The 25,871-nt window shown below is 46.2% G+C and overlaps 1 protein-coding gene across 1 annotated transcript in view; it reads left to right on the plus strand.

The window, feature by feature from the left end:
- LOC144509694 (ephrin type-B receptor 2) overlaps positions 1-19,053 on the plus strand; it is a 1,012,102-nt gene extending 993,049 nt beyond the window's left edge. The window contains exons 15-17 of the mRNA XM_078238477.1: positions 13,238-13,431; positions 14,457-14,612; positions 18,519-19,053. Of these exons, the coding sequence (XP_078094603.1) occupies positions 13,238-13,431; positions 14,457-14,612; positions 18,519-18,627 (459 nt within the window). The 3' untranslated portion in view covers positions 18,628-19,053. The remainder of the gene's footprint in view (positions 1-13,237; positions 13,432-14,456; positions 14,613-18,518) is intronic.
- The last annotated feature ends 6,818 nt before the right edge of the window (positions 19,054-25,871 follow it).

Genomic DNA, 25,871 nt, shown 5'->3' on the forward strand with positions numbered 1-25,871 from the left:
GAGTATAATATCAAGGGTAAGACTCTTAGCAGTGTAGAGGATCAGAAGAACCTTGGCGTCCGGGTCCATAGGATTCTTAAATCGGCCTCGCAGGTAGAGGAACATAGAACATTACAGCGCAGTACAGGCCCTTCGGCCCTCGATGTTGCGCTGACCAGTGGTACCAATCTAAAGCCCCTCTAATCTACACTATTCCAATATCATCCATATGTTTGTCCAATAACCACTTGAACATTCTCAACGTTGACGAGTCCACCACTGCTGCAGGCAGGGCATTCCACGCCCTTACTACTCTCTGAGTAAAGAACCTACCTCTAACATCTATCCTATATCTATCAGCCCTCAATTTAAATCTATGTCCCCTCGTGCTAGCCAACACCATCCGAGGAAAAAGGCTCTCACTATCCACCCTCTCTAATCCTCTGATCATCTTGTATGCCTCTATTAAGTCACCTCTTAACCTTCTTCTCTCTAACGAAAACAACCTCAAGCCCCTCAGCCTTTCCTCATACGATTTTCCCACCATACCAGGCGACATCCTGGTAAATCTCCTCTGCACCCTTTCCAACACTTCCACATCTTTCCTATAATACGGCGACCAGAACTGTACGCAATACTCCAAATGCGGCCGCACCAGAGTTTTGTACAGTTGTAGCATGACCTCCTGGCTCCGAAACTCAATCCCTCTACCAATAAAAGCTAACACACTGTACGCCTTCTTAACAACCCTATCAACCTGGTGGTTAAGAAGGCGTATGATGTGCTGGCCTTCATCAATCGAGGGATTGAGTTTAGGAGTCGGGAGATAATGATGCAGCTTGATAAGACACTCGTCAGACCCCACTTTGAGTACTGTGCTCAGTTCTGGTCACCTCATTACAGGAGGGATGTGGAAATTATTGAAAGTGTGCAGAGAAGATTTACAAGGATGTTGCCTGGATTGGTTGGCATGCCTTATGAGGATAGGTTGAGGGAGCTCGGTCTTTTCTCCTTGGAGAGACGAAGGATGAGAGGTGACCTGATAGAGGTGTATAAGATGTTGAGAGGTATAGACCGGGTGGATTCTCAGAGGCTTTTTCCCAGGGCTGAAATGGCTACTATGAGAGGACACAGGTTTAAGGTGCTGGGGGGTAGGTACAGAGGAGATGTCAGGGGTAAGTTTTTCACTCAGAGGGTGGTGGGTGAGTGGAATCGGCTGTCAGTGGTGGTGGAGGCAAATTCGATAGGGTCCTTTAAGAGACTTCTGGATGAGTACGTGGAACTTAATAGGATTGAGGTTCTAGTAAGCCTGTATATAAGCCTAGGTTGGTAGGGACATGACCGGCGCAACTTGTGGGCCGAAGGACCTGTTTGTGCTGTATTTTTTCTATGTTCTATGTTCTAAATAAAAGGTAACTGACCGTAGCCCTTAACTTGCAGACTCTGGGGCATCATAACTGGGGATACAAAGATGCACTGGGACCCATCCCCCTCCCACAACATAGAATCCCCAAGTAAAGATTGCCCAGCAATTGCCCACTAAGTTCAAACTTCAATTGGAACCATTTGGAAGTACAATTTAAACCACAAAGTTCAGATGGTTTTGATGTCTTACAGTAGTAGTAACCGTGGAACAGCTGGGTAACGATATTACTAACTCACCTCCTGCCCCTCATATGTCTTTCCCCACCATCCCTGAACCTCTTGGGATGCACTTGACCACCTGACCCCCACTGACCACACTCTATTGAATACCTCATGACCATCCAACTCCTCACTGACCCACCTTCACTGACCTCCATGATCAACTGACGCCACCAGTGGCCACCCACCCTCCCACCCCTTCCGACCAAACCCTCTCAGTCATCCCCACCCATCCTCCATTGAACACCTGGCCGGCCACTGACCAGTGGGCACAGTGGTTAGCACTGCTGCCTCAGAGCGCCAGGGACCTAGGTTTGATTCCTGGCTTGGGCCATTGTCTGTGCAGAGTCTGCACTTTCTCTCCCTGTCTGCGTGGGTTTCCTCCGGGTGCTCTGGTTTCCTTCCACAGTCTGAAAGCCGTGCTGATTAGGTGCATTGGCTACACTAAATTCTCAGTGTACCAAACAGGCACCGGAGTGTGACGACTAGGGGATTTTCATAGTAACTTCATTGTAGTGTTAATGTAAGCTTACTTATGACAATAATAAATAAACTTAAAACTTAACTTAAAACCACTTGGCCACCTCCATGCTGGTGCTGCCAATGCAGTATATTGCAATGGGCTTGTTATATGTACCAAGATGCATAATATAATCCTAAAATACTGCAGATGCTAGAAATCTGTAATCAGATTATGTACATAAGAACATAAGAAATAGGAGCAGGAGTAGGCCATCTAGCCCCTCGAGCCTGCCCCGCCATTCAATAAGATCATGGCTGATCTGACGTGGATCAGTACCACTTACCCGCCTGATCCCCATAACCCTTAATTCCCTTACCGATCAGGAATCCATCCATCCGCGCTTTAAACATATTCAGCGAGGTAGCCTCCACCACCTCAGTGGGCAGAGAATTCCAGAGATTCACCACCCTCTGGGAGAAGAAGTTCCTCCTCAACTCTGTCTTAAACCGACCCCCCTTTATTTTGAGGCTGTGTCCTCTAGTTTTAACTTCCTTACTAAGTGGAAAGAATCTCTCCGCCTCCACCCTATCCAGCCCCCGCATTATCTTATAAGTCTCCATAAGATCCCCCCTCATCCTTCTAAACTCCAACGAGTACAAACCCAATCTCCTCAGCCTCTCCTCATAATCCAAACCCCTCATCTCCGGTATCAACCTGGTGAACCTTCTCTGCACTCCCTCCAATGCCAATATATCCTTCCTCATATAAGGGGACCAATACTGCACACAGTATTCCAGCTGCGGCCTCACCAATGCCCTGTACAGGTGCATCAAGACATCCCTGCTTTTATATTCTATCCCCCTCGCGATATAGGCCAACATCCCATTTGCCTTCTTGATCACCTGTTGTACCTGCAGACTGGGCTTTTGCGTCTCATGTACAAGGACCCCCAGGTCCCTTTGCACGGTAGCATGTTTTAATTTGTTTCCATTGAGATAGTAATCCCATTTGTTATTATTTCCTCCAAAGTGTATAACCTCGCATTTATCAACGTTATACTCCATTTGCCATATCCTCGCCCACTCACTCAGCCTGTCCAAATCTCTCTGCAGATCTTCTCCGTCCTCCACACGATTCACTTTTCCACTTATCTTTGTGTCGTCTGCAAACTTCGTTACCCTACACCCGTCCCCTCCTCCAGATCATCTATATAAATGGTAAATAGTTGCGGCCCGAGTACCGATCCCTGCGGCACGCCACTAGTTACCTTCCTCCAACCGGAAAAACACCCATTTATTCCGACTCTTTGCTTCCTGTCGGATAGCCAGTCCCCAATCCACTTTAACACACTACCCCCAACTCCGTGTGCCCTAATCTTCTTCAGCAGCCTTTTATGGGGCACCTTATCAAACGCCTTTTGGAAATCCAAAAACACCGCATCCACCGGTTCTCCTCCATCAACCTCCCTAGTCACATCTTCATAAAAATCCAACATGTTCGTCAAGCACGACTTTCCCCTCATGAATCCATGCTGCGTCTGATTGATCGAACCATTTCTATCCAGATGCCCTGCTATCTCCTGTTTAATAATGGATTCCAGCATTTTCCCTACTACAGACGTTAAGCTGACCGGCCTATAGTTACCCGCCTTTTGTCTCCTTCCTTTTTTAAACAGCGGCGTAACATTAGCCGTTTTCCAATCAACCGGCACTACCCCAGAATGCAATGAGTTTTGATAAATAATCACTAACGCATCCACTATTACCTCTGACATTTCTTTCAATACCCTGGGATGCATTCCATCCAGACCCGGGGACTTGTCCACCTTCAGTCCCATTAGTCTACTCAGCACTGCCTCTCTGGTAACATTAATTGTATTAAGTATTTCTCCTGCTGCCAACCCTCTATCGTTAATATTTGGCAAACTATTTGTGTCCTCCACCGTGAAGACCGACACAAAAAACTTATTTAAAGACTCAGCCATATCCTCATTTCCCACTATTAACTCCCCCCTCTCGTCCTCCAAGGGTCGAACATTCACTCTAGCCACTCTATTCCTTTTTATATATTTATAAAAACTTTTACTATCATTTTTTATATTAATTGCTAGCCTAGCTTCATAGTCTATCCTTCCTTTCTTTATCGCTTTCTTAGTCTCTCTTTGTTGTTTCTTAAATTTTTCCCAATCACTTGTTTCTCCACTATTTTTGGCCACTCTGTACGCAGCTGTTTTTATTTTAATGCTCTCCTTTATTTCCTTCGTTATCCACGGCTGGTTCTCCCTTTTCTTACAATCCTTGTTTTTTGCTGGAATATATTTTTGCTGAGAACTGAAAAGGATCTCCTTAAAAATCCTCCACTGTTCCGCAGCTATCCTACCTGCCAGCCTGCTCTCCCAGTCTACCTTAGCCAATTCGTCCCTCATCCTATCATATTTCCCTCTGTTCAAACAGAGGACACTGGTTTGGGACCAAACTTTCTCCTCTTCCATCTGAATCAGAAATTCGACCATATTGTGGTCACTAGACCCAAGAGGGTCCTTCACAATAAGATCCTTAATTCTTCCTACCTCGTTACACAATACCAGATCCAAAATAGCTCGTTCCCTCGTCGGTTCCGTAACATGCTGTTCAAGGAAACTATCCCGACAGCATTCTAAGAACAATAAGTTCAGGGAACTTTGGGTGTCCAGGTAACCTGCAGCCCGAGAGGAATATAGGAAATGGAAGAGTCAATTACTAGGGGGCATAGGTTTAAGGTGCGAGGGGCAAGGTTTAAAGGAGATGTACGAGGCAAATTTTTTATACAGAGGGTGGTGGGTGCCTGGAACTCGCTGCTGGGGGAAGTAGTAGAAGCAGATACAATAGTGAATTTTAAGGGGTGTCTGGACAAATACATGAATAGGATGGGAATAGAGGGATATGGTCCCCGGAAGGGTAGGGAGTTTTAGTTCAGTCGGGCAGCATGGTCGGTGCAGGCTTGGAGGGCCGAAGGGCCTGTTCCTGGGCTGTAATTTTCTTTGATCTTTGTTCTTTTGAAGTGTAAGAGGGAACTTAAGAAAGCAATTAGAAGAGCAAAAAGGGGCATGAAAAAGGACTTATGAACAGGATTAGGGGGACTCCTAAGGTATTTTATAAATACATTAAAGGGAAGAGGTTAACCAAGAGAAGAGGTAGGGCCCATTAGAGACCAAGGAAGTAATCTGTGTGTAAAGCCACCAGATATTGGAAGGGTTTTAACTGAATACTTCTTTTTGGGCTTCACTCAGGAAAAGGAGAACGTAGGTGCGAAATTCAGGATTAGTGACTGTGAGGTTCTTGCATGGTTTGACAGAGAAATGAGGACGTATTGTAGGCCCTGATGGGCTTACAAAATCCCAGGCCCAGATAAATTACATCCCACGTTGATGTGGGAGGCGAGGCAGGAAATTGCAGGAATTCTGACACAGAATGAATCAATGAATCTCCGACACTCTGTACATCACAGAGTGCCCTTGCGTGATTCACTCTGGAAAGCTGTGGGCGGGGCCTATTCCCATCTGAGAGGGTGACAGCATAGTGCTGAGTGGGCCACTCCGCATGCGCCAATCTGTCAGAGCGGAGATCAGTGCATGCGCAGTGGCCCCACATTGCCAGCCTCAAGATCACTGGCCTTCCCCATCACTGGCCTGTTCCGCAACCTACCTAGGAATTCATTGCCACAGAGGGCTGTGGAGGCCGAGACGTTGAGCGTCTTCAAGACAGAAATTGATAAATTCTTGATTTCTCGAGGAATTAAGGGCTATGGGGAGAGAGCGGGTAAATGGAGTTGAAATCAACCATGATTGAATGGTGGAGTGGACTCGATGGGCCGAATGGCCTTACTTCCGCTCCTATGTCTTATGGTCTTATGGTCTTATACCCCACCCCATCACTGGCCTTCCCAACCCCTGATCACTGGCCTCCTGGACCTCTCTGGGACAGCCCCTCTGTCACCCCCACCCCCCCCCCTCCCCTGGCCAGCCCCGATTTCCCCAACACCCCACCTGGCCAGCCCCGATTTCCCCCCCCCACCTCCGCCACGGACAGTTCAGATCACCTCCTCCCTCCCTCTGTCTGCTATCCTGATTGCAGATTGGCAGCAGGACTCCTCCACCCCCACTGATCACCCCCAATTGGCCCCACCCCCTTGGGACTTCCCGATGCCTGATGGGCAGTGCCAAGGTGCCCCTTGGGGAGTGCCAGTGCGCTCCTTGGACAGTGCCAGGGTGCCAGACGGACATTGCCAGGCTCACACTGCCCAAGGAACATTCCCCTTACCCCCCCCCCCCCGATCTCTTGAGGGCCCTCTCTTCCCTCTAGCGGGGTCGGCCACCTGTTCCCCATTAGTGTGGAGCAAGAGTAAACTCCTCTGGAGTGAACCACTCCTGGTGGGGGGGGTGGGGGAGATGTTAGCACGCCCAGAGACTTCAGTCCTGGGCCCGCTAATCATATTGAAATCCAGATTTCCATACTGTAATCTTTCCTATAGCTTCTGTATCCTGGAACATTGAGCTGCCAGTCCTGTCCCTCCCTTAGCTATGTTTCAGTAATAGCTATAATATCCCAGTCCCATGTAACCATCTATACCCTGAGTTCATCTGCCTTGCCTGTCAGGCCTCTTGCATTGAAATCAATGCAGTTTAATCTAGACTTCCCTTGCTCTCTGCCCTGCTTTTGCCTGATCTGTCTAGTACTAGGATTACTGACACTGCCTTTATTATTTAACTTGTTCTCTTTAACTTCCATGCTGTCCGCAACCTTCTCATCTGTCTCCCTACTGCTTTGGGTCCCACCCCCCTACCAAACTAGTTTAAACCCTCCGAGTGGCTCTAGCAAATCTCCCTGCCAGGATATTAGACCATCTCCAGTTCAGGTGTAACCCGTCCCTCTTGAACAAGTCACTCCCCGCCCCAGAAGAGATCCCAATGATCTACTAATCTAAATCCCTGCCCCCTGCACCAGCTCTCAACCCACACATTCATTTGCCAAATCTTCCTATTCCTACTCTCACTAGCACGTGGCACCGGCAGTAGTCCAGAAATTTCTACCCTTTAGGTCCTGCAATTTAGCCTTCTACCTGACTCTCAATGTTCACACTTCATCCTTTTTCCTACCTATGATGTTGGTACCAATGTGTACAACGACTTCTAGATGCTCACCATCCCCTTTAAGAATGCCTTTTAACCGTTCAGAGACGTCTTTGACCCTGGCACCAGGGAGGCAACACACCATCCTGGAGTCTCGATCACGGCCACAGAAATGCCTGTCTGTACCTTTAACTAGTGAGTCCCCATTACTGCTGCTGTCTTGTTCTTTGCTCAACCCTGTTCTGCAGGTAAATAAGATTGAGCATTATGGGCAGGATGAATAGGGAGCAGCTGTCCCTTTGGTTCAGGGGTCAGTCACGAGGGGGCATAATTTTAGGGTAAGTGGCAGGAGATTCGGGGGGATTTGTAAATAGAAACTATTTCAGTCAGAATGTGGTGGTAATCTGAAATACACTGCTTGGGAAAGTAGTGAAGGTCGGAAACATTACAACATTTAAAAATTACTTGGATGAGCACTTTAAATACAATGGCATTCAAGAATCTGGGACGTGTGCAGGAAAATGGGACTAGCGCGACTTTAGTCGGAGTTATTCTCGGTGCAGACGTGATGGGCCTTTTCAGCGCTGTATGACTCTATGATTTTACCATTTTCATTCTAAGTGCTGAATCTGGGCTTAATTCAGATCCGACTTGGGAATCTGCTTTCAGGCGCCCCCATACGCACTTAGCCTGAAAAAAACATCGCAGGTCTGAATCGCGCTGTGCGCAGGGCTTAGTGCAGCCAAAACGATCGGAGCTCTGAACTGCGCATGCGCAGTTGGAAAAAAATTTGAAAAAGCGCGCCCGTGTCAGATCGCACCCGAGCTGCAGAAAGGGGCCCGGGAGCGATGGTGCACACATATCACTGCCCCCCTTATCAACTCCCCGCTCCCTACTACCCAGTCCGATTGCAAGCCCCGCCCCCTCCCCCCCACACCGATCGCCCGCAGAGTGGCAGCAGACTCCCCTGCCCCCCCGGCCAGAGATCCATCTGACCCCCACACTGGTGAGCAATCAGGCCTCCCCTCCCCTCCCTCCCACCCCCAGCCAGAGATACATCTTACCCTCCTCCCCCCTCAGAGAACGATCTGGCCTCACCCCCGCCCCCCCCACCATAGAGAACGGTCTGGCCTCACTCCCCCCCCCCCCACCCCCCCCCCCCCCCCCCGCAGACAAACATCTGACCCACCTCTTCCCCCCTCCCCAACAGATAACGATCGGGCCTCCCAACCCCGCAACCAGAGAATGACCTGACCCGCCTAAATCCTTCCCCCCCCCACCCCCCCCCCCCTCCCCGCCACCACTGATCTGAGTCAGAGAGCTGTTGGAAGCTCTGAACCCGCCTTTTCAGCAGCTGGAGCGCCCGATTCAGACTTTTATTCAACAGGTTCATTTTGGCGCGATTTCAGATTGGCGAACATGGCGGTAAAGGGGGAAATGCTGATAAACTTGGGTGGGCAGTTCATTAGTTCAATTGAAATGCATGCAAACACATTTAAATCGCCGTTGCGTCCGTTTCGGGTGTGAATCGGATCACCACCATTCCCAGGTTTTGGTAAAGTGGCCATCGGCGCGGATCACGGATTATGGCCTCACACCCGACTTTACCACATTTTCGCGCCCAAAAACAGGCACGACGCAATGGTAAAATAGGGCCCTATGACTTTAAAAACAAAATGTGCTGGAAGAATTCAGCAGGTCAGGCAGCATCTATAGAGAGAGAAGCAGGGCAGGGTTTTCCAGCCCACCCCACAACTCACCATTGGCTGCCAACAGAATAGAATCCCTACAGTGTAGGAGGAAGCCATTCAGCCCAACTAGTCTAGACCAACTCTCCAAAAGAGCATCTTACCCAAGCCCTCCATTGGAACAACAGACAAATAGAGTGGTGATGTTTGCAGTCAAGAAACAAAGCAGTGGTCCAGAGTCGGTGTTAATGGCAGAATAATGAAAAACAAAAACAAGATACAGGCTTGCCTTTGACATACAAAAATCACATTAGATTGGACGACATTATCTGAAGATATTGAACACAATGTTGAGCCCAGAAGAGTGGAAAGTACCGAATGTGAAGATTAGGTGCTTGTCCAGTGCGTGCACCGAGTTTGGCTGCAACTTTTCAGTAATTTGAGGACAGAATGCAAATGTGAGTGCAAGGTGGTGAATTAAAATGGTAAGCAGGAAGGTCGGGATCATGCTTGTGGACTAAACAGAGATATTCTACAAAGCAATCACCCCAGTGTGGAGGATTGTGAGCAATGTACTAAAATAAGTTCTTTTCTCACACCTGCCATCCTTCTCTCAGGTCTAACTCTCACATTGTTTTCAAAGCTGCTGTTTTAGAACATAGAACATAGAAAAGCTACAGCACAAACAGGCCCTTTGGCCCACAAGTTGCGCCGAACATGTCCCTACCTACTAGGTTTACCTATAAACCTTTATCTTACTAACTTCCATGAACTTATCCAAAAGGCTCTTAAAAGACCCTATCGAATTCGTCTCCACCAACACTACCGGCAGCCGATTCCACGCACCCACCACCCTCTGAGTGAAAAACATACCCCTAACATCTCCTCTGTACCTACTCCCCAGCACCCTAAACCTGTGACCTCTTGTGGCAACCATTTCAGCCCTGGGTAAAAGCCTCTGAGAATCCACTCTATCAATACCCCTCAACATCTTGTACACCACGATCAGGTCACCTCTCATCCTTCACCTCTCCAAAGAGAAAAGACCTAGCTCTCTCAACCTATCCTCATAAGGCATGCCACCTAATCCAGGCAACATCCTTATAAATCTCCTCTGCACCCTTCCTATGGCTTCCACATCCTTTCTGTAATGAGGCGACCAGAACTGGGCACAGTACTCCAAGTGGGGTCTGACCAGGGTCCTATACAACTGCAGCATTATCTCCCGATTTCTAAACTTAATTGCTCTATTGATGAAGGCCAGTATTCCATACGCCTTCCTAACCACAGCCTCCACCTGTGACGCTGCTTTGAGCGTCCTATGAACCTGGACCCCAAGATCCTTCTGATCTTCCACACTGCCAAGCGTCTTACCCTTAATATTATATTCTTTCATCCTATTCGACCTGCCAAAATGAACCACTACACACTTATCTGGGTTGAAGTCCATCTGCCACTTCTCCGCCCAGTCTTGCATCTTATCTATGTCTCGTTGCAACTGCTGACATCCCTCTACACTATCCACAATGCCACCAACCTTTGTGTCATCAGCAAACTTGCCAACCCATCCTTCCACTTCCTCATCCAGGTCATTTATAAAAATCACAAAGAGCAAGGGTCCCAGAACAGATCCCTGGGGCACTCCACTGGTGACCGACCTCCATGCTGAAAAAGACCCATCTACAACCACTCTGCCTTCTGTGGGCAAGCCAGTTCTGAATCCACAACGCAATGTCCCCTTGTGTCCCATGCCCCTTCACTTTCTCAATGAGCCTTGCATGGAAAGCCTTACAACCTTTTCTGCTGTATCAACTGCTTCCTTGCAGAGACGGAGCGTCAACTCTCAGAGACTTCTTCCTACCTCCCCAGGACCATGACCCTACCACTAAACATCAAACCATTATTTCCAGGATTATCAAGGACCTCATCTCCTCTGGAGTTCTTCCTTGCATAGCCTCCAGCTTCCTCGTCACCTAACCCACAAAGTCTGTTTCTACATCCTACCCAAAGTCCACAAAGAGGGTTGTCCTTATAGACCCATCATATCAGCCTGTTTCTGCCCCACTGATCTTATTTCTTCCTATCACAACTCTATTTGTTTTTCAGGTCTCTTTATCTGTAATTCTTCTGACTCCTATGTCATTGTAGGAGTGTTTTCAGAGACAATGGCCAGAACTCTACACCTCACCTGCCACAGAATGCCCTGTGGGTGAGGGTCCGACAACAGAAATCTCTGTTGACCTTGGGTGGGAATTTCCGGTCTCGCCTGAGCGAGGCTGTAAAATCCCACCCAATGTATTAAGCTGACTTTCATGTGAGGTCTGCGAGTCTTTGTGTTAGCTGAGCCATAACTAAGTGAAAGATAGCTTAATAGATTGTCTCCGAAAACTATCCTACAGATTAGCACCGCGGGTAGGGTCAATCTGTAGGAGCGTTTTCAGAAACTACGCATTAAGCTGGCTTTCACATGAGGAATTTCCCCTCTTAATTGGGGCTCAGCTAACACAAAGACTTGTGGAGACAAGTACTCTGGTAAAATATGTTCTTTTATTTTCCAAGCTTGGTCAACATATCAGGGAGAGTGATTTGGAACTGCCCCAAACCTCTCTCTTTGTGTTAGCTGAGCGGTAACATAGGCCGGAATTTACCGCTTGCAGAACGACATTCTCCGTTCGCCTCAGGCGGGATATTACGAGCCTTGTGCGGGCAAGGCGGTAGAATTTCAGATTTAGTCTCTCAAACTGCCCCGACAGTCATTTTAACAGTTTTCAGTTTTCCTCCTCTTCACTATGGACGTCCAATCTTCCTGAAGTGCCCGAGCACTTCTTCCATGAGCAGAGTCCCAAAAGCTCCCAAAATCCACAACTATCCTTTTGTGCTTGGCTGGAATTGTACTTTCCTTGAACAATTTCCCCTTTCGTTTGTCTCCATTGTCCTCACTCATAGACTCCTCCATTCATTCTGCAAATATGATCCTGACCTTCCAGTTGCTTGCCATTTTAATTCACTACCTTGCACTCACACTCACATTTCAATTCGCAGTCTACTGTAATGTTCCAGTTGAGCTCAAAGCAAGCTGAATAAACAGCATCTCATTTTACAATTTGGCACTTTATAGCCTTCTGGACTCAACATTGAGTTCAACAACTTGCCTTTATAGGATGGGGCACAGAGTATAAAAGTTGGGGTCTGATAGAATGTTGGTTCGGCCGCATTTGGAATACTGCGCCCAGTTCTGGTCGCCACACTACCAGAAGAACGTGGAGGCTTTAGAGAGAGTGCAGAGGAGGTTTACCAGGATGTTGCCTGGTATGGAAGGGCTTAGTTATGAGGAGAGATTGGGTAAACTGGGGTTGTTCTCACTGGAAAGACGGAGGATGAGGGGTGACCTAATAGAGGTGTATAAAATTATGAAAGGCATAGATAGGGTGAACAGTGGGAAACTTTTTCCCAGGTCGGTGGTGACGTTCACGAGGGGTCATAGGTTCAAGGTGAGGGGGGGGAGGTTTAACACGGATATCAGAAGGACGTATTTTACACAGAGGGTGGTGGGGGCCTGGAATGCGCTGCCGGGCAAGGTGGTGGAGGCGGACACACTGGGAACGTTTAAGACTTATCTGGATAGCCACATGAATGGAGTGGGAATGGAGGGATACAAAAGAATGGTCTAGTTTGGACCAGGGAGCGGCGCGGGCTTGGAGGGCCGAAGGGCCTGTTCCTGTGCTGTATTGTTTTTGTTCTTTGTTCAGACCATGAACTTTATACTCCAAGACAAAGCTGTCCATTATCCTGCCATTAACAGCTAATCTGGACCAATACTTTATATCTTATACAGCCATTACGTTTCTCTCTTTTTTGTTTCATTACATCTTTGTTATTTCGTCTCTCCCACCCTTTAACAGTTGAGGGGGAACTTCTTCTCTCAGAAGGTAGTGAATCTCTGGAATTCTCTGCCCATTGAAGTGGTGGAGGCTACCTCGTTGAATATGTTTAAATCACGGGTAGATAGATTTCTGATCGATAAGGGAATTCAGGGATATGGGGAGCAGGCGGGTAAGTGGGACTGAGTCGCTTCAGATCAGCCATGATCTTGTTGAATGGTGGGGCAGGCTCGATGGGCTAGATGGCCTACTCCTGCTCCTATTTCTTATGTTCTTATGTTCTGAACCTATCCCAGATCTTTCCTTTGTGCTACCTCTTCCCCTTTTCGATAATATAAAACCCAGCACATTTCAATCATATTTGACTGAAAACATTAACTCTGTTTCCGCCTTCCCAATATTTTCATAGCAGACTAAATGATTGAGTTGTGATGTCCCTCGGGCAGCAAAATATGAATGTGGTTTATTTTGACAGGTGATCAATGCTATTGAACAAGATTATAGACTCCCTCCACCCATGGACTGTCCAACAGCTCTTCATCAATTAATGCTTGACTGCTGGCAAAAGGATCGCAATAATAGACCTAAGTTTGGGCAAATTGTGAATACCTTGGATAAAATGATCAGAAATCCAAATAGCCTAAAGGCTGTGACACCACTGACATCAGGGTAAGAACAACTTATCGAATGTGTTTGCACAACTAATTTTCTGTCCTTTTCCATCATACTCTGGCCTCACAGGTCACATATTATTCTGCACAGAAATCTTACATCTGCATTTGATTCACCCCTCACTCCCCTCTCTCCCATTCACCCCACACTCCCCAATCTCCCATTCACCCCACACTCCCCTCACTCCCATTGACCCCGCACTCCCCTCACTCCCATTGATCCCACTCTCTCCCATTCACCCTTCACCCTCTTCACTTCCACTGATCCCTCAGTCCCCTCATTCCCATTGACCCCTCTCTCCCATTCACCCTTCACTCTCCTCACTTCCATTCACCCCTCATTCCCATTCACCCCCCACTCCCATTAACCCTTCATTCCGACTGACCCCTCACTCCCCTCACTCCCATTGACCTCTCACTCCGACAGACCCCTCACTCCCCCCACTCCCATTGACCCCTCACTCCCACTGACCCCTCACTCCCTCACTCTCATTGGCCGCTCACTCCCATTCACCCCTCACTCCCATTGACGACTCACTCCCTCTCTCCCATTCACCCCTCACCCCCAATGACCGCTCACTCTAATGGACACGTCACTGCTCTGACTCTCATTGACACGTTGCTGTCCTCACTCTATTTGAAACCTTACTCCCTCCCTTCAAATTCCTGTGTGGCCTTGCCTCTGCAGATTCCAATTAAAATCGTTAATAACCATGTTTGATGTATTTTCCTTTTTTAAGAGGATTATCACGGATGAAATTGTTTTGACTTGTGACACTACCTGTCAGTTCACTTGGTTTCCATAGCTAAATAGACTGGAATTCGAAATGTTGCACCAGAATTGCATCTTGATAATGATTCATCTCACTGTTTCATATGGTGGGTCTGATGTCCTTCTGGCTTGAACTTTTGTATCAAATTGTAGTAATATCTCTGAGGTTGTGAATTTCTATCCATGTTTCTGACACTGTTGCTGTGGTCCATTCTGTGCTCATCAGTCCAATTGTTGTATTCATTCTGCAGGGTAACCCTGCCATTGCTGGATCGCACAGTTCCTGATTTTTCCAGCTTCACTACAGTTGCCGAGTGGTTAGAGGCCATTAAGATGGGTCAATATAAAGATAATTTTTCTAATGAAGGCTTCACATCATTTGACCTTGTGTCTCAAATGACAACAGAGTGAGTATTTATATCGGCAGGGCAGCAATCAAGGGGTGGGGGATCGGCATTGGACAGGGAGGCAATTGGGGGAGGGGGGTGGGAGTGACAGATCGCCCAGTATTCTATGTACACAGTGAATGGCACCCCTTGGGTTCAGCAGCCGGCTTCCCGGCAAGAATCACATCTGGATTATTTTTTTTTCCTAAGTGTTGCATGATTGCAACTGGAAGCTTACCCAAAAGACTGGTGCCATTCTTTCCAATGTTCACACTTGTTTGGCTCATAGAATTCTTTTGGTAGAATTGCACCCATCATCCCTCCTTACTGCAGTAACTGACATCTTAACTCATCATGCAATGTCTCCTCCTCTTTTACTTCCTCCTCTGTCTCTCAGAACCCTCTCCAGAACCATCCTCCCCTATATTTCGTCTTTGAGTCATCTCTCTTATTTTATGTACCTTCTGCCAATTTGCACATTATAACTGTGGAGGTTTTGTTGTTTAATTTAGTGAAAAGCTCCTCAAAATCTCGGTGCAGAACCTCCTTCCTCATTCTACCTATGTCATTGGAACCTGCATGGACCATGACAATGGGACTCTCCCCTTCCCACTGCAAATTCGTCTCCAGCCCAGTGAGATGTTCTAAGAACATAAGAAATAGGAGCAGAAGTAGGCCATCTAGCCCCTCAAGCCTGCTCCGCCATTCAATAAGATCATGACTGATCTGATAGTGGGTTCAGTTCCACCGCTCCCCATAACCCTTAATTCCCTTAACGGTTAAAAATCTATCTATCTGTGACTTAAACACATTTAATGAAGTAGCCTCTACTGCTTCATTGGGCAGAGAATTCCAAAGATTCACTACCCTCTGGGAGAAGAAGTTCCTCCTCAACTCTGTTCTAAATTGACTCCCCCGTATTTTGAGGCTATGCCCGAGTTCTTGTTTCCATTGTGAGTGGAAATAACTTCGCTGCTTCTACCCTGTCTAGCCCCTTCATTATCTTATATGTCTCCCCTCAACCTTCTAAACTCCAATGAGTACAGGCCCAGTCTACTCAATCTCTCCTCATAAGCTAACCCTCTCATCTCCGGAATCAACCTGGTGAACCTTCTCTGTACCCCCTCCAAAGCTAATATATCCTTTCTTAAATAAGGGGACCAAAATTGTACACCAGTACTCCAGGTGCGGCCTCACCAGTACCCTGTACAGTTGCAGCATGACCTCCCTGCTTTTATACTCCATCCCTCTCGCGATAAAGGCCAGCATTCTATTTGCCTTCTTGATTACCTGCTGCACCTGCAAACTGAGTTTTTGTGATTCATGCACAAGGACCCTCAGGTCCCTCTGCACAGTACCATGTTGTAATTTTTCACCGTTTAAATAATAGTCCATTTACTATTATTCCTTCCAAAGTGGATAACCTCACACTTACCAACGTTATACTCCATCTGCCAGATCCTTGCCCACTCACTTAGCCTATCCAAATCTCTCTGCAGACTCTCTGTGTCCTCCACACAATTTGCTTTCCCACTCATCTTTGTGTCATCCGCAAACTTTGTTACCCTACACTCGGTCCCCTCCTCCAGATCGTCTATGTATATGGTAAATAGTTGAGGCCCCAGCACTGATCCCTGCGGCATGCCACTAGTCACTGATTGCCAACCGGAAAAGCACCCATTTATTCCGACTCTCTGCTGTCTGTTAGATAGCCAATCCTCAATCCACGCTAACACTTTACCCCCAACTCCGTGTACCTTTATCTTATGCAGCAACCTTTAGTGAGGCACCTTATCGAATGCCTTCTGGTAATCTAAATACACCACATCCACCGGTTCCCCTCTGTCAACCGCACTCGTTATATCCTCAACAAATTCCAGTAAATTAGTCAAACATGACTTTCCCTTCATGAATCCATGCTGCGTCTGCTTGATTGAACCATTCTTTTCCAGGTGTCCTGCTATTTCTTCCTTAATGATAGATTCCAGCATTTTCCCAACTACGGATGTTAAGCTAACCCTGACATTGGGTTAGCAACTGGGTTAGCTACACAGCTGTCTGGACTGTCGCTCCTTGCTACAGAGAACAGTATCCAACTCTCCCACTATACTGTCCCCTACTTTCTCAGTGGTAGTAGTTTTCCCTCAACATCAATAGCAGACTGTACCACGGTGCGAAGATCAATCAAGTAATCCACCCTGCAACCCCCACTCTCATTTAAACAAGCTGACAGAACTTCAAAGCGGTTGGCCAGTTGCAGAAACTGACACTCCTCTGGGTCCCTTTACCAGCCTCAGCCACTTTCTGACTGGAAGGTTTTATGCTAAGGTGTGTGACTGCCTCCAGGTTTAAAAGCGTCCAGGTAACTCTCTCCCTCCCTGATGTGCCACAGTATCTGCAGCTCAACCTCCCGCTCAATGACTCTGAGCTCAATCTCCCTAGGCCACAGGCCCAGTGGCACAGTAGTAAGCATTGCTGCCTCACAGTGCCAGGGACACTGGTTCGATTCCTGGCTTGGGTCACTGTCTGTGCAAAGTCTGTGTGTTCTCCCGTGTCTGCGTGGGTTTCCTCTGGGTGCTCCAGTTTCCTCCCATAGTCCGAAAGACGTGCAGGTTAGGAGCACTGGCCTTGCTAAATTCTCCCTCAGTGTACCTGAACAGGCGCGGAGTGCAGCGACTTGGGGATTTTCACAGAAACTTCATTGCAGTGTTTAATGTCAGCCTAATTGCGGCACTAATAAATAAACTTTTAAATTAATTTAAACTTAAACACTTAATGGATATTCAACAGGCACTCAGCAACAATTCACCTCCCCCCGCCGCCCCCCCCGCCCCCCCCCCCCCCCCCAACACTATGAGCCAAATCCAACAATAATTACCACACACTACCTATACCTTTCTTTTGGGTAACCTCCTGATTTAGAATAACCCACCTCGGGTTTAAAGCAGCAATCTTCAAGCAGAAGCTTGTTATGGGAGAGCTTAGCTTGCAGCTGGGCCTGGCTGCGATCTTGGTCCCCAGTCAGCTCTCTCTGCAGTACGGGGCTGATTGGATTCTACTGCATTTGGTGATGCAAATGTCACTTGCCCCTTCTCATCCCAAACCTGAGTATCTTGATGTATATTGGCATTTCCGTACTTGTGGAGTTGCAAACAGTACTGAACAGTATGGAGCAGGTGTGAGGGAATTTATAGCCCACACATTCTCCAATTTTACATTATTATGTGTAACTGAACTGAAGTTAAAGGGCCCGAAAACAGGCCAGAAATTGTGGTAAAGTTGGGCGTCGGGCCTATACCGCGATCTGCACCCGATACCAAGCAGATCGTGGCTTTACCGACACCCGATCCGGGCGCGGATCCGGCCCACGCCCGAATCGGGCGGCTCGACAATTTAAATGAATTAACATGCATTTAAATCGACTTAATGAACTGCGTGCCCAACTCTACCGCCAAATCCCGGGCGCGCTCTGTCAGATTTTTTCCGAACTGCACATGCGCAGTTCAGAGCTCCGATCGGTCTACCAGCACTAAGCCCTGCCCACAGTGCGAATCGGACCGGAGCTGGCAAAACGCGTATGGGCGCGCAGGAAAGAGGATTCCAGGAGCGGATCTATTTGACGCCCAGATTCGGCACTTAGACTCAAAATGGTAAAATCAGGCCCAAAAGTTTCAAAATTATTTTCTTTACCAGACCATTATAGTGATTGTAAAGGAGAACGAATGATACAACATATACGATGTAGGGATATGGGGGTAGGGCCTGGGTGGGATTGTGGTCGGTGCAGACTCGATGGGCCAAATGGCCTCTTTCTGTACTGTAGGGTTTCTATGATATACACCAAAAACAAAATTCAATGAATGCAAAATAAAAGCTGAATATTTAATATCTCTGTCACCTTACATTGTGCCTTATTATCTCCTCTAGGGATATCCTCCGGGTTGGTGTTACCTTGGCGGGACATCAAAAGAAAATTTTGAACAGTATTCAGATGATGCAAGCACAGATGAGTCAAATTCAGTCAGTGGAAGTCTGATAGTCGCTGTGGTCTGATTCAAGACCACATATTCATACTGCAGTTCTGAATAAGATTAATTCAGGAAGCAATGAGAGATTGGCACACTTCAATCTGACCTTTACCATGCAAAGTCCTTCTGAGAATTTCAACAAAGACTGGAAAGGCTCGAAGTGAAATGAAAATGATGTTTGACAAGAACAATGCCAGGAATCCCTTTAATAGGGTTCAATGAACAGCAACTCAGAATATGCAAAGAACCACACAATCCATCCAGAATTATTTAAATAGACAGACTCCTTGCATAATTTCAGTACCCAGTGATCTTTAATTATTTTTCCCAGCAACAAACATGAAGCAGAAAAATATGTGTAATAAATGTGCAATTTAGAAGTGCACCTACTTCACTTCCATATATCTGCAAGAATAAAACTTCAGGAATTTGGCAAACTGAGGTTGGGTCTTTCCATGTAAGAGACTTATCGAAGAGAAAAAGTCTCTGTATTGAACTTACAGCAATAAGTAAAATGTTGGCGATTGTATTTTCAGGGAGATGGTATCTGTAAAATCACCCTGTTCCTCTCCAGGTGATTTGTTCGGAATTCTAAAGTTGGCAATTCTCCTTGCTGTCAGCAGCTCACTGATGTTACTATCCTAACCCTGTCATAGAATATCTTCCCTCAGTGATGCTGCCATTTACAGGAGAAAAATGTGTGACATTGAATTTATTCTGGACTGTCAAACGTATTCACCAATTCTTTTACATTTTGCTAAACTTTTGTTGTGTACAGCACATATTTATTGATTGGGAGTTTAAAGCATGACTTCTCCCTCCCCTCCTATTTCCAGAATTTCTAAGTAGTTAGATAGGTAAAATGGTTGAAAAGCTCTGCTACAGCAAGAACAAGTCCCATCATATTGTTGCTGGTCCACATGGTCTGCTGATATAGGAGTGCCTTTACTCCAAGTGAATTTGGAACACAGCTGCAATGAAATTCAATGATTTAATAGCAATTTCGTTACTAAACCATTGACCATTAACCTAACCCAACAACCATATTGTAAAAATAGCTGAAAAATTGCTGCATGATACACACAATTCTTTATTCTTGTGTACCATGCCAGCAAAATGCACAACATGGCATTTTATTAAAATAGCAACATCTATACCAAAAGGAATACAGAACTCTCTCCCTCAAGCGGAATATAAAATTCAATTGTGTTATTGTTGCTGCTACCTAGGACATCTTCACTATGAGATCATTAATTAATCGCATCTCATTGCACAGTGCCAGGTCTAATACAGCCTGTTCTCTGATTGGCTCCGGAACCTGCTGTTCTCTGAACTGTTCATCAAGTCTACTGCAGCCCATCTGATTTGAGGTGAAAACGTTATGTGATTTCAACGTTTTTCAACATGGACTAAAGGGATGAAAGGATGTGGAGGGGAAGGCGGGATCAGGGTATTGAATTTGATGATCAGCTATTGTCATTATGAATGGTGGAGCAGGGTCGAAGGGCTGCTTCTTTTTTATATGTATGTTTCTATCTGACTTTTCTAGTCTATGAACGAGTTCAGGAAGTGCATGGGATGCACGTGAAGAAGAATTGGGCAAAATATCTCTGGACTATTGAGATTCATGTGGTATGTAGATGAAGCAGTATTGGAGATATTGGGCAAATTGAATCTCTGATGGAATACTCGGGAATTTTGCTGTTTATAAACTTGTTCCTTGATCTTCTCACTCTTGGATAACATATAATTATTACCAGAATTCTCTGATGTCATACCACTGCCAGCAAGAATGGGGAATTTGGCGCTCAGCCAAATCTCCATTCACAGCAGCGGGACTGGAGAATCCCAGCTGTGGACGAGGCCAGAGAATCTCAGCCAATACCTCCTTATTGTTCCTTAACTGTAACCAGATAGGCTGTCTTTGGCCACTCAACTGTCTGAACACTCTCTAGTGTTACAGTTTATTTGTTCAATACTGATGCTGGTCATTATTCCTTTCCTATCTTTCCTGTGAGGATCTTATATTAAGTTCATAATCCTTTTCTTTCAGGCAGTTATAATCATGGCACTGCTGCCTCACAGTGTCAGGGACCCAGGTTCAATTCTAACCTTGGGTTACTGTCTGTTTGCACATTCTCCCCATGTTTCCTCCGGGTTCTCCAGTTTCCTCCCACAGTCCAAATATGTGTGGGTTAGGTTGATAGTCCATGCTAAATTGCCCCTTAGTGTCAGGGAAATTAGTGGGTTAAATATTTGGGGTTATGGAGATAGGGCCTGGGTGGGATTGTTGTCGGTGCAGGCTCGATGGGCCAAATGGCCTCCTCCTGCACTGTAGGGATTCTATGTTTCATTACATCTATACAAGTACCAATGTTATTTACATGTACGTCTCTGCACATTCACTCTCAATCCATCTGAAACTGTCTTGATGTCTCCTATTTCTGAACTATTCTCTCGTGTATTTGGCCCTCCTAGTCCTTTGTTCTGCTTGTTTCTAATCTTTCATCCTGATACCCACTCACCCTGTCAAACTTGTTTAAAATCTCATGAATTACAGAAGTTAATCTCCCAATGAGGACATTGGTCCTGACTCTGTTGAAGACAACTCATCAATTGTGCCTGACACTGGGGATAGTGCTGTCTTAAGCTCCTGAAACTGTGACTGCAGGACCACAATTATTTTCCTTCCTGTGTCATTGGCTCCCTGACTTCTGGATCTTCCACTTTACATCATCAGGACATGTTGAGGGAGCAGCTAAAAAGCACATGGTATCCTTGGTTTCATTATCAGAGGCATTGATGTCATGTTGATCTTGTATAAGATACTAGGTAGGCCTCATCTGGAGTACTGCATCCAGTTCTGGCCACCATACTTGAGGAAAGTTGTGAGGCATTGGACAGAACACAGAGAAGGTTCACAAGAATGATTCCAGGGATGAAAAACTGGAGCTTTGAGAGGTTGGGTCTGTTTTCCTGGGAGAAAAGAAGAGGAGATTCGAGAGATATTTAAGATCCTGAGGAGTATGGACAGGGTAAATAGTAAGAAATTGTTTTCACTGAAGGGGGCATCCAGGACTAGAGGCACAGAATCAAAATAATGAGCAAAAAGTGTAAGAGTGATGTGAGCAAAAATCTTTTCACCCAGAGTGGTTGGAGCCTGGAATTAACTTCCTGAGTGAGTGGTGGGAGGGAGGTTCAATTGAAATATTTGAAAGGAAATTGGATTGCTATCTGAAATAGAGAACAGGGGACTGGGACTGGGTAGAATGCACTTTCAGTGAGCCAGTGCAGATTTGATGGGCCAAATAGCCTCCTGCACTGTGATGGAAAAAAAGAGATTGCAGATGAACTGAACAGATATTTGCAGCAGTCTTCACTATAGCAGATGCAAGTAACATCCCAGAAACAGCTATAAACCACGAAATGGAAGGGAGGGAGGAACTCAGGAAATTTACCATCGCTGGAGAAGTAGTACTGAGTAAATTATTGAAGCTGTGGGCTGATAAAAGTTTGTGCCCTGATGTGTAGAGAGATAGCTGATGTGTTGGTTTTAATTTTCCAAAACTCACCAATTCAGGGAAGGTCCCATTAGATTGGAAGATCACAAACGTAACTCCATTATTCAAAAATGGGAGACAGAAGCGGGAAACAACGGACCACTTAGCTTATCAACTCGGCAAAATGTAAGTATCTATTTTTAAGGAAGCTATAACAGGGCATTGGATAAGTTGAGTTAATCAGGCAGAGTCAACATGGTGTTGTGAAAGGGAAACCATGTTCAACCAATTATTGGAGTTCTTTAAGTAACGTGCTGTGGATAAAGGGTGTTTACCAGAAGAGATTTGATAAAGTGCTGCATCAAAGGTTATTTTGAAAAATAAAAGGTATAGAGTGTTTTTCTCCAGAAGTAACTCTTCAAATGCAGATAATGAAAATATAACAACACTTACTCCCAACTTGTAAATCAAAGAAAGGGTTTAATAAAGAAACTTCATTACTCCAAACTTGGGACCTCCACCCTGGGCCATGCCAAGCTCTCCACATTTCCTAACAGTCAGCTGACCATCACATCATTCTGTAATTGATTCCATGGTTTACAGGGCCAGCTGACCCTTACAGCTTGTTTCCATTGGTCACATTACATCCAATACAAAGTTGTCACTGGTTACATTCTAAGATTCCCTTTATTTTAATTATTTTTTCTAAAAATAATTTAAGACAACCATCCTCCAGTATTCTTAATAACTTTCCAGTACCTGCACCCCTTTTAGTAAAACAGTTGGATAGCTGTAGATTTGCACCAACCCAGTTAAATTTGGAAACTTCCTTGTTTTCCAGCATTTGTTTAATGCTGGCCAAATCAATTCTTAGTCGTTGTTACACTTCTCTGTCACACTTTTTGTTGAGTGAACATTGTCTCATAAAGACCAATTGTCCACATAGCATTCAATTAGTAGTTTCTCACCCGATGTGCCCATAAAAACTAATTCTGTTCATGTGTCAAATATATCCCCATATCCAATGCCTCCACTAACGCTAACATTTCAACCACCAATGTGCTTTTGACTACCCTTTATATTTTCTTTGCTTCACAATAGCCCCCCATCATTTGTAACAAATTTCGCGTGCACTGCCCATGCTGATGCAACCTGCAATTTACAGCCCGGTTGATCCGCCAAAATTTTATGCAACATGTCAGCGATAACTGTGATTCGTTTCACAGAGGCCATTGCTGAGTGGGCTCTCTGCTACAGTGTGCATTATTACAATATTTAAATTTTCGGACATATCTTGAAACTCATCATTTGCAAATTCACCCCCATTGTACGTCAAAAATTTAGATGGTGCCCCCAATCCTGTTCCAATCCATTGGGTCATAATTTTATCTATAATGGTCTTTTTATCTTTGCTGTAAATCACCATGGATATGTTGAACCAGATGGCCATGTCCACAAACTGCAATGGATAGATGCCTTTGTCCTTGTCCCATATCTTGAGATCCATCGCTACTACATCATTGAAATCTCGTGCTAATGGTAGATTCACGACTGGACACGGGGGGTGACCTTCCATATTTTATGCAAATTTCACACTGGGTTGATATTCGTTCTATGAGATCATTATATACTTTGTCCAGCACACCTGCATCCTGCAGCAGTGCTCTCAGTCTCTGTGGTGCTGGATGAGCAAACTGCTTGTAGAGCTTCAGAATAACCTTTTTGCCCATCGTGCTGTTGTCTGTTAGTGACACTAATGCCTCATGAATCCTTTGGTCTGATAATATCAGTTCGCTTAAAGGAAGACAATAATGGCCAGATCTTGTAAAATGTAGGTCCACAGTTTTCCCAAATACCACAGCTTTATCCTTTTTCAAATCAGTGATCATCTGAGCTTACCTTATCACAGACCTGCTTAACAACAAAGGTATATCACTGGAAACTATATCTGTACTTATAAATAAACTGATTCCTGCAATCTTACAGGGAAGTATCACCCTTTTGGAGGACGTTAGAGTGTTGTCATATCCAAATCTAAAGCAGGAACTATCTTGTTCTTTTACTTTATTTCAATCTTTATGATCAAGAGATCCTAAATAACAATTTAGCCAATCTTGGCCTTAGACAGTGGACGTACGTCCACTATCTAAAACAACACAGTTGAAAAAGTCTATCATCAGGGCACTCATTATGGGACTCAACTTTTCTGCCGCCAAAACAATGGCTTCCTGTTCCTTATCCGCGTCGCTGTTGGTTTCCACATGTTCTGTGACACATAGGGCCCGATTTTACCATCAAGTTGCGGCCGCTTTTCAGCGTGAAAACTTGGGAAAGTCGGGCGTGAGGCGAGTAGCACGATCTGCACCCGCCTTCGCACCAGCTCCCCTTTACTAAGGCCCGAAAATGGCCGCGATCAGGACCGTGCCCGAAACAGGGGCGATGGCCATTTAAATGCATTTGAATGCATTTAAATTGAATTAATGGGCTGCACGCCCAACTTTACCAGCACTTCCCCCTTTACCACTGCATTTGCCAATCCAGAATCTGTGTGAAACAGACATGTCCAATAAAAGTCTGATTCGGGTGTTCCATCAGTGAGGGTTAGTGAGGGGGTAAGTGAATAGCGTCCGATGGCTCTCTGCTACTTACGGGTGTTGTGGCCATTTTCTGTCTTGGGTCGGTGCGGCTCTGCGAGTGTGTGGGAGGGGAGGCTGTTGCTCAGCAGGGTCTCCGATGTCCGACTTGCAGCACGGACCCGGGTCTCAGCATTAACCTTGGATCTTGCGGTGCTGCTGGGTCCAAGTGCACACAGCTCATTTCCAGTTGAAGGATGCGAACAAAGCCCTTGCAAATTGCACTGCTGCAGCCTCTCAACTTTGAAAGGACCTGTGATTGGGGGAGCATGTGACTGGGGGACTGTGATTGTGGGGAGCATGGGGCTGGGGGAATTGGAGGGGGGTTGTGATTGTGGATAGCAAGTGGTTGGGGGAATTGGGGAGGCTGTGATTGTTGGGAGCAAGTGGCTGGGGGAATTGGGGGGCTGTGACTATGGGGCGCATGTGACTTGGGGAATTGGCGGGCTGTGATTGTGGGGAGCATATAGCTGGGGAAATTGGGGGGGGCTGTGACTGTGGATGTGCTAGGGGCAAGCAGCGTTCCTTAACCTCGCCATCTCCCCCCCCCCCCCCGCCCCAGCTCCACCTCCCCCCCCCAGCTCCACCACCAGCCCCCTCCCCCCCCCCCCCCCCGACCTTCAGAGTGACAAGATGGCTTTTGCGATGCAGCCAATCAATCTTGCTGTTCTTTTGGTTCCTGCTGGAGCTGAACAGGAAGAGTCACAGAGGTTTACAGCATGGAAACAGGCCCTTCAGCCCAACTTGTCTATGCTGCTCCTTTTTTTAAACCCCTAAGCTAGCTCCAATTGCCCGCATTTGGCCCATATTCTTCTATACCCATCTTACCCATGTAACTGTCTAAACACTTTTTACAAGACAAAATTGTACCCGCCGGTACTACTACCTCTGGCAGCTTGTTCCAGACATTCATCACCCTGTGTGTGAAAAAACTGCCCCTCTGACCACCTTTGTATCTCACCTTGGGCCTTTGCCCTCTAGTTTTAGACTCCACTACCTTTGGGAAAAGTTATTGACTATCTAGCTGATTTATGCCCCTCATTATCTTTTAGACGTCTATAAGATCACCCCTCAGCCTCCTACGCTCCAGAGAAAAAAGTCCCAGTGTATCCAGCCTCT

Source organism: Mustelus asterias, chromosome 22 (assembly GCF_964213995.1).
Source record: "Mustelus asterias chromosome 22, sMusAst1.hap1.1, whole genome shotgun sequence".
Classification (NCBI taxonomy): domain Eukaryota; kingdom Metazoa; phylum Chordata; class Chondrichthyes; order Carcharhiniformes; family Triakidae; genus Mustelus; species Mustelus asterias.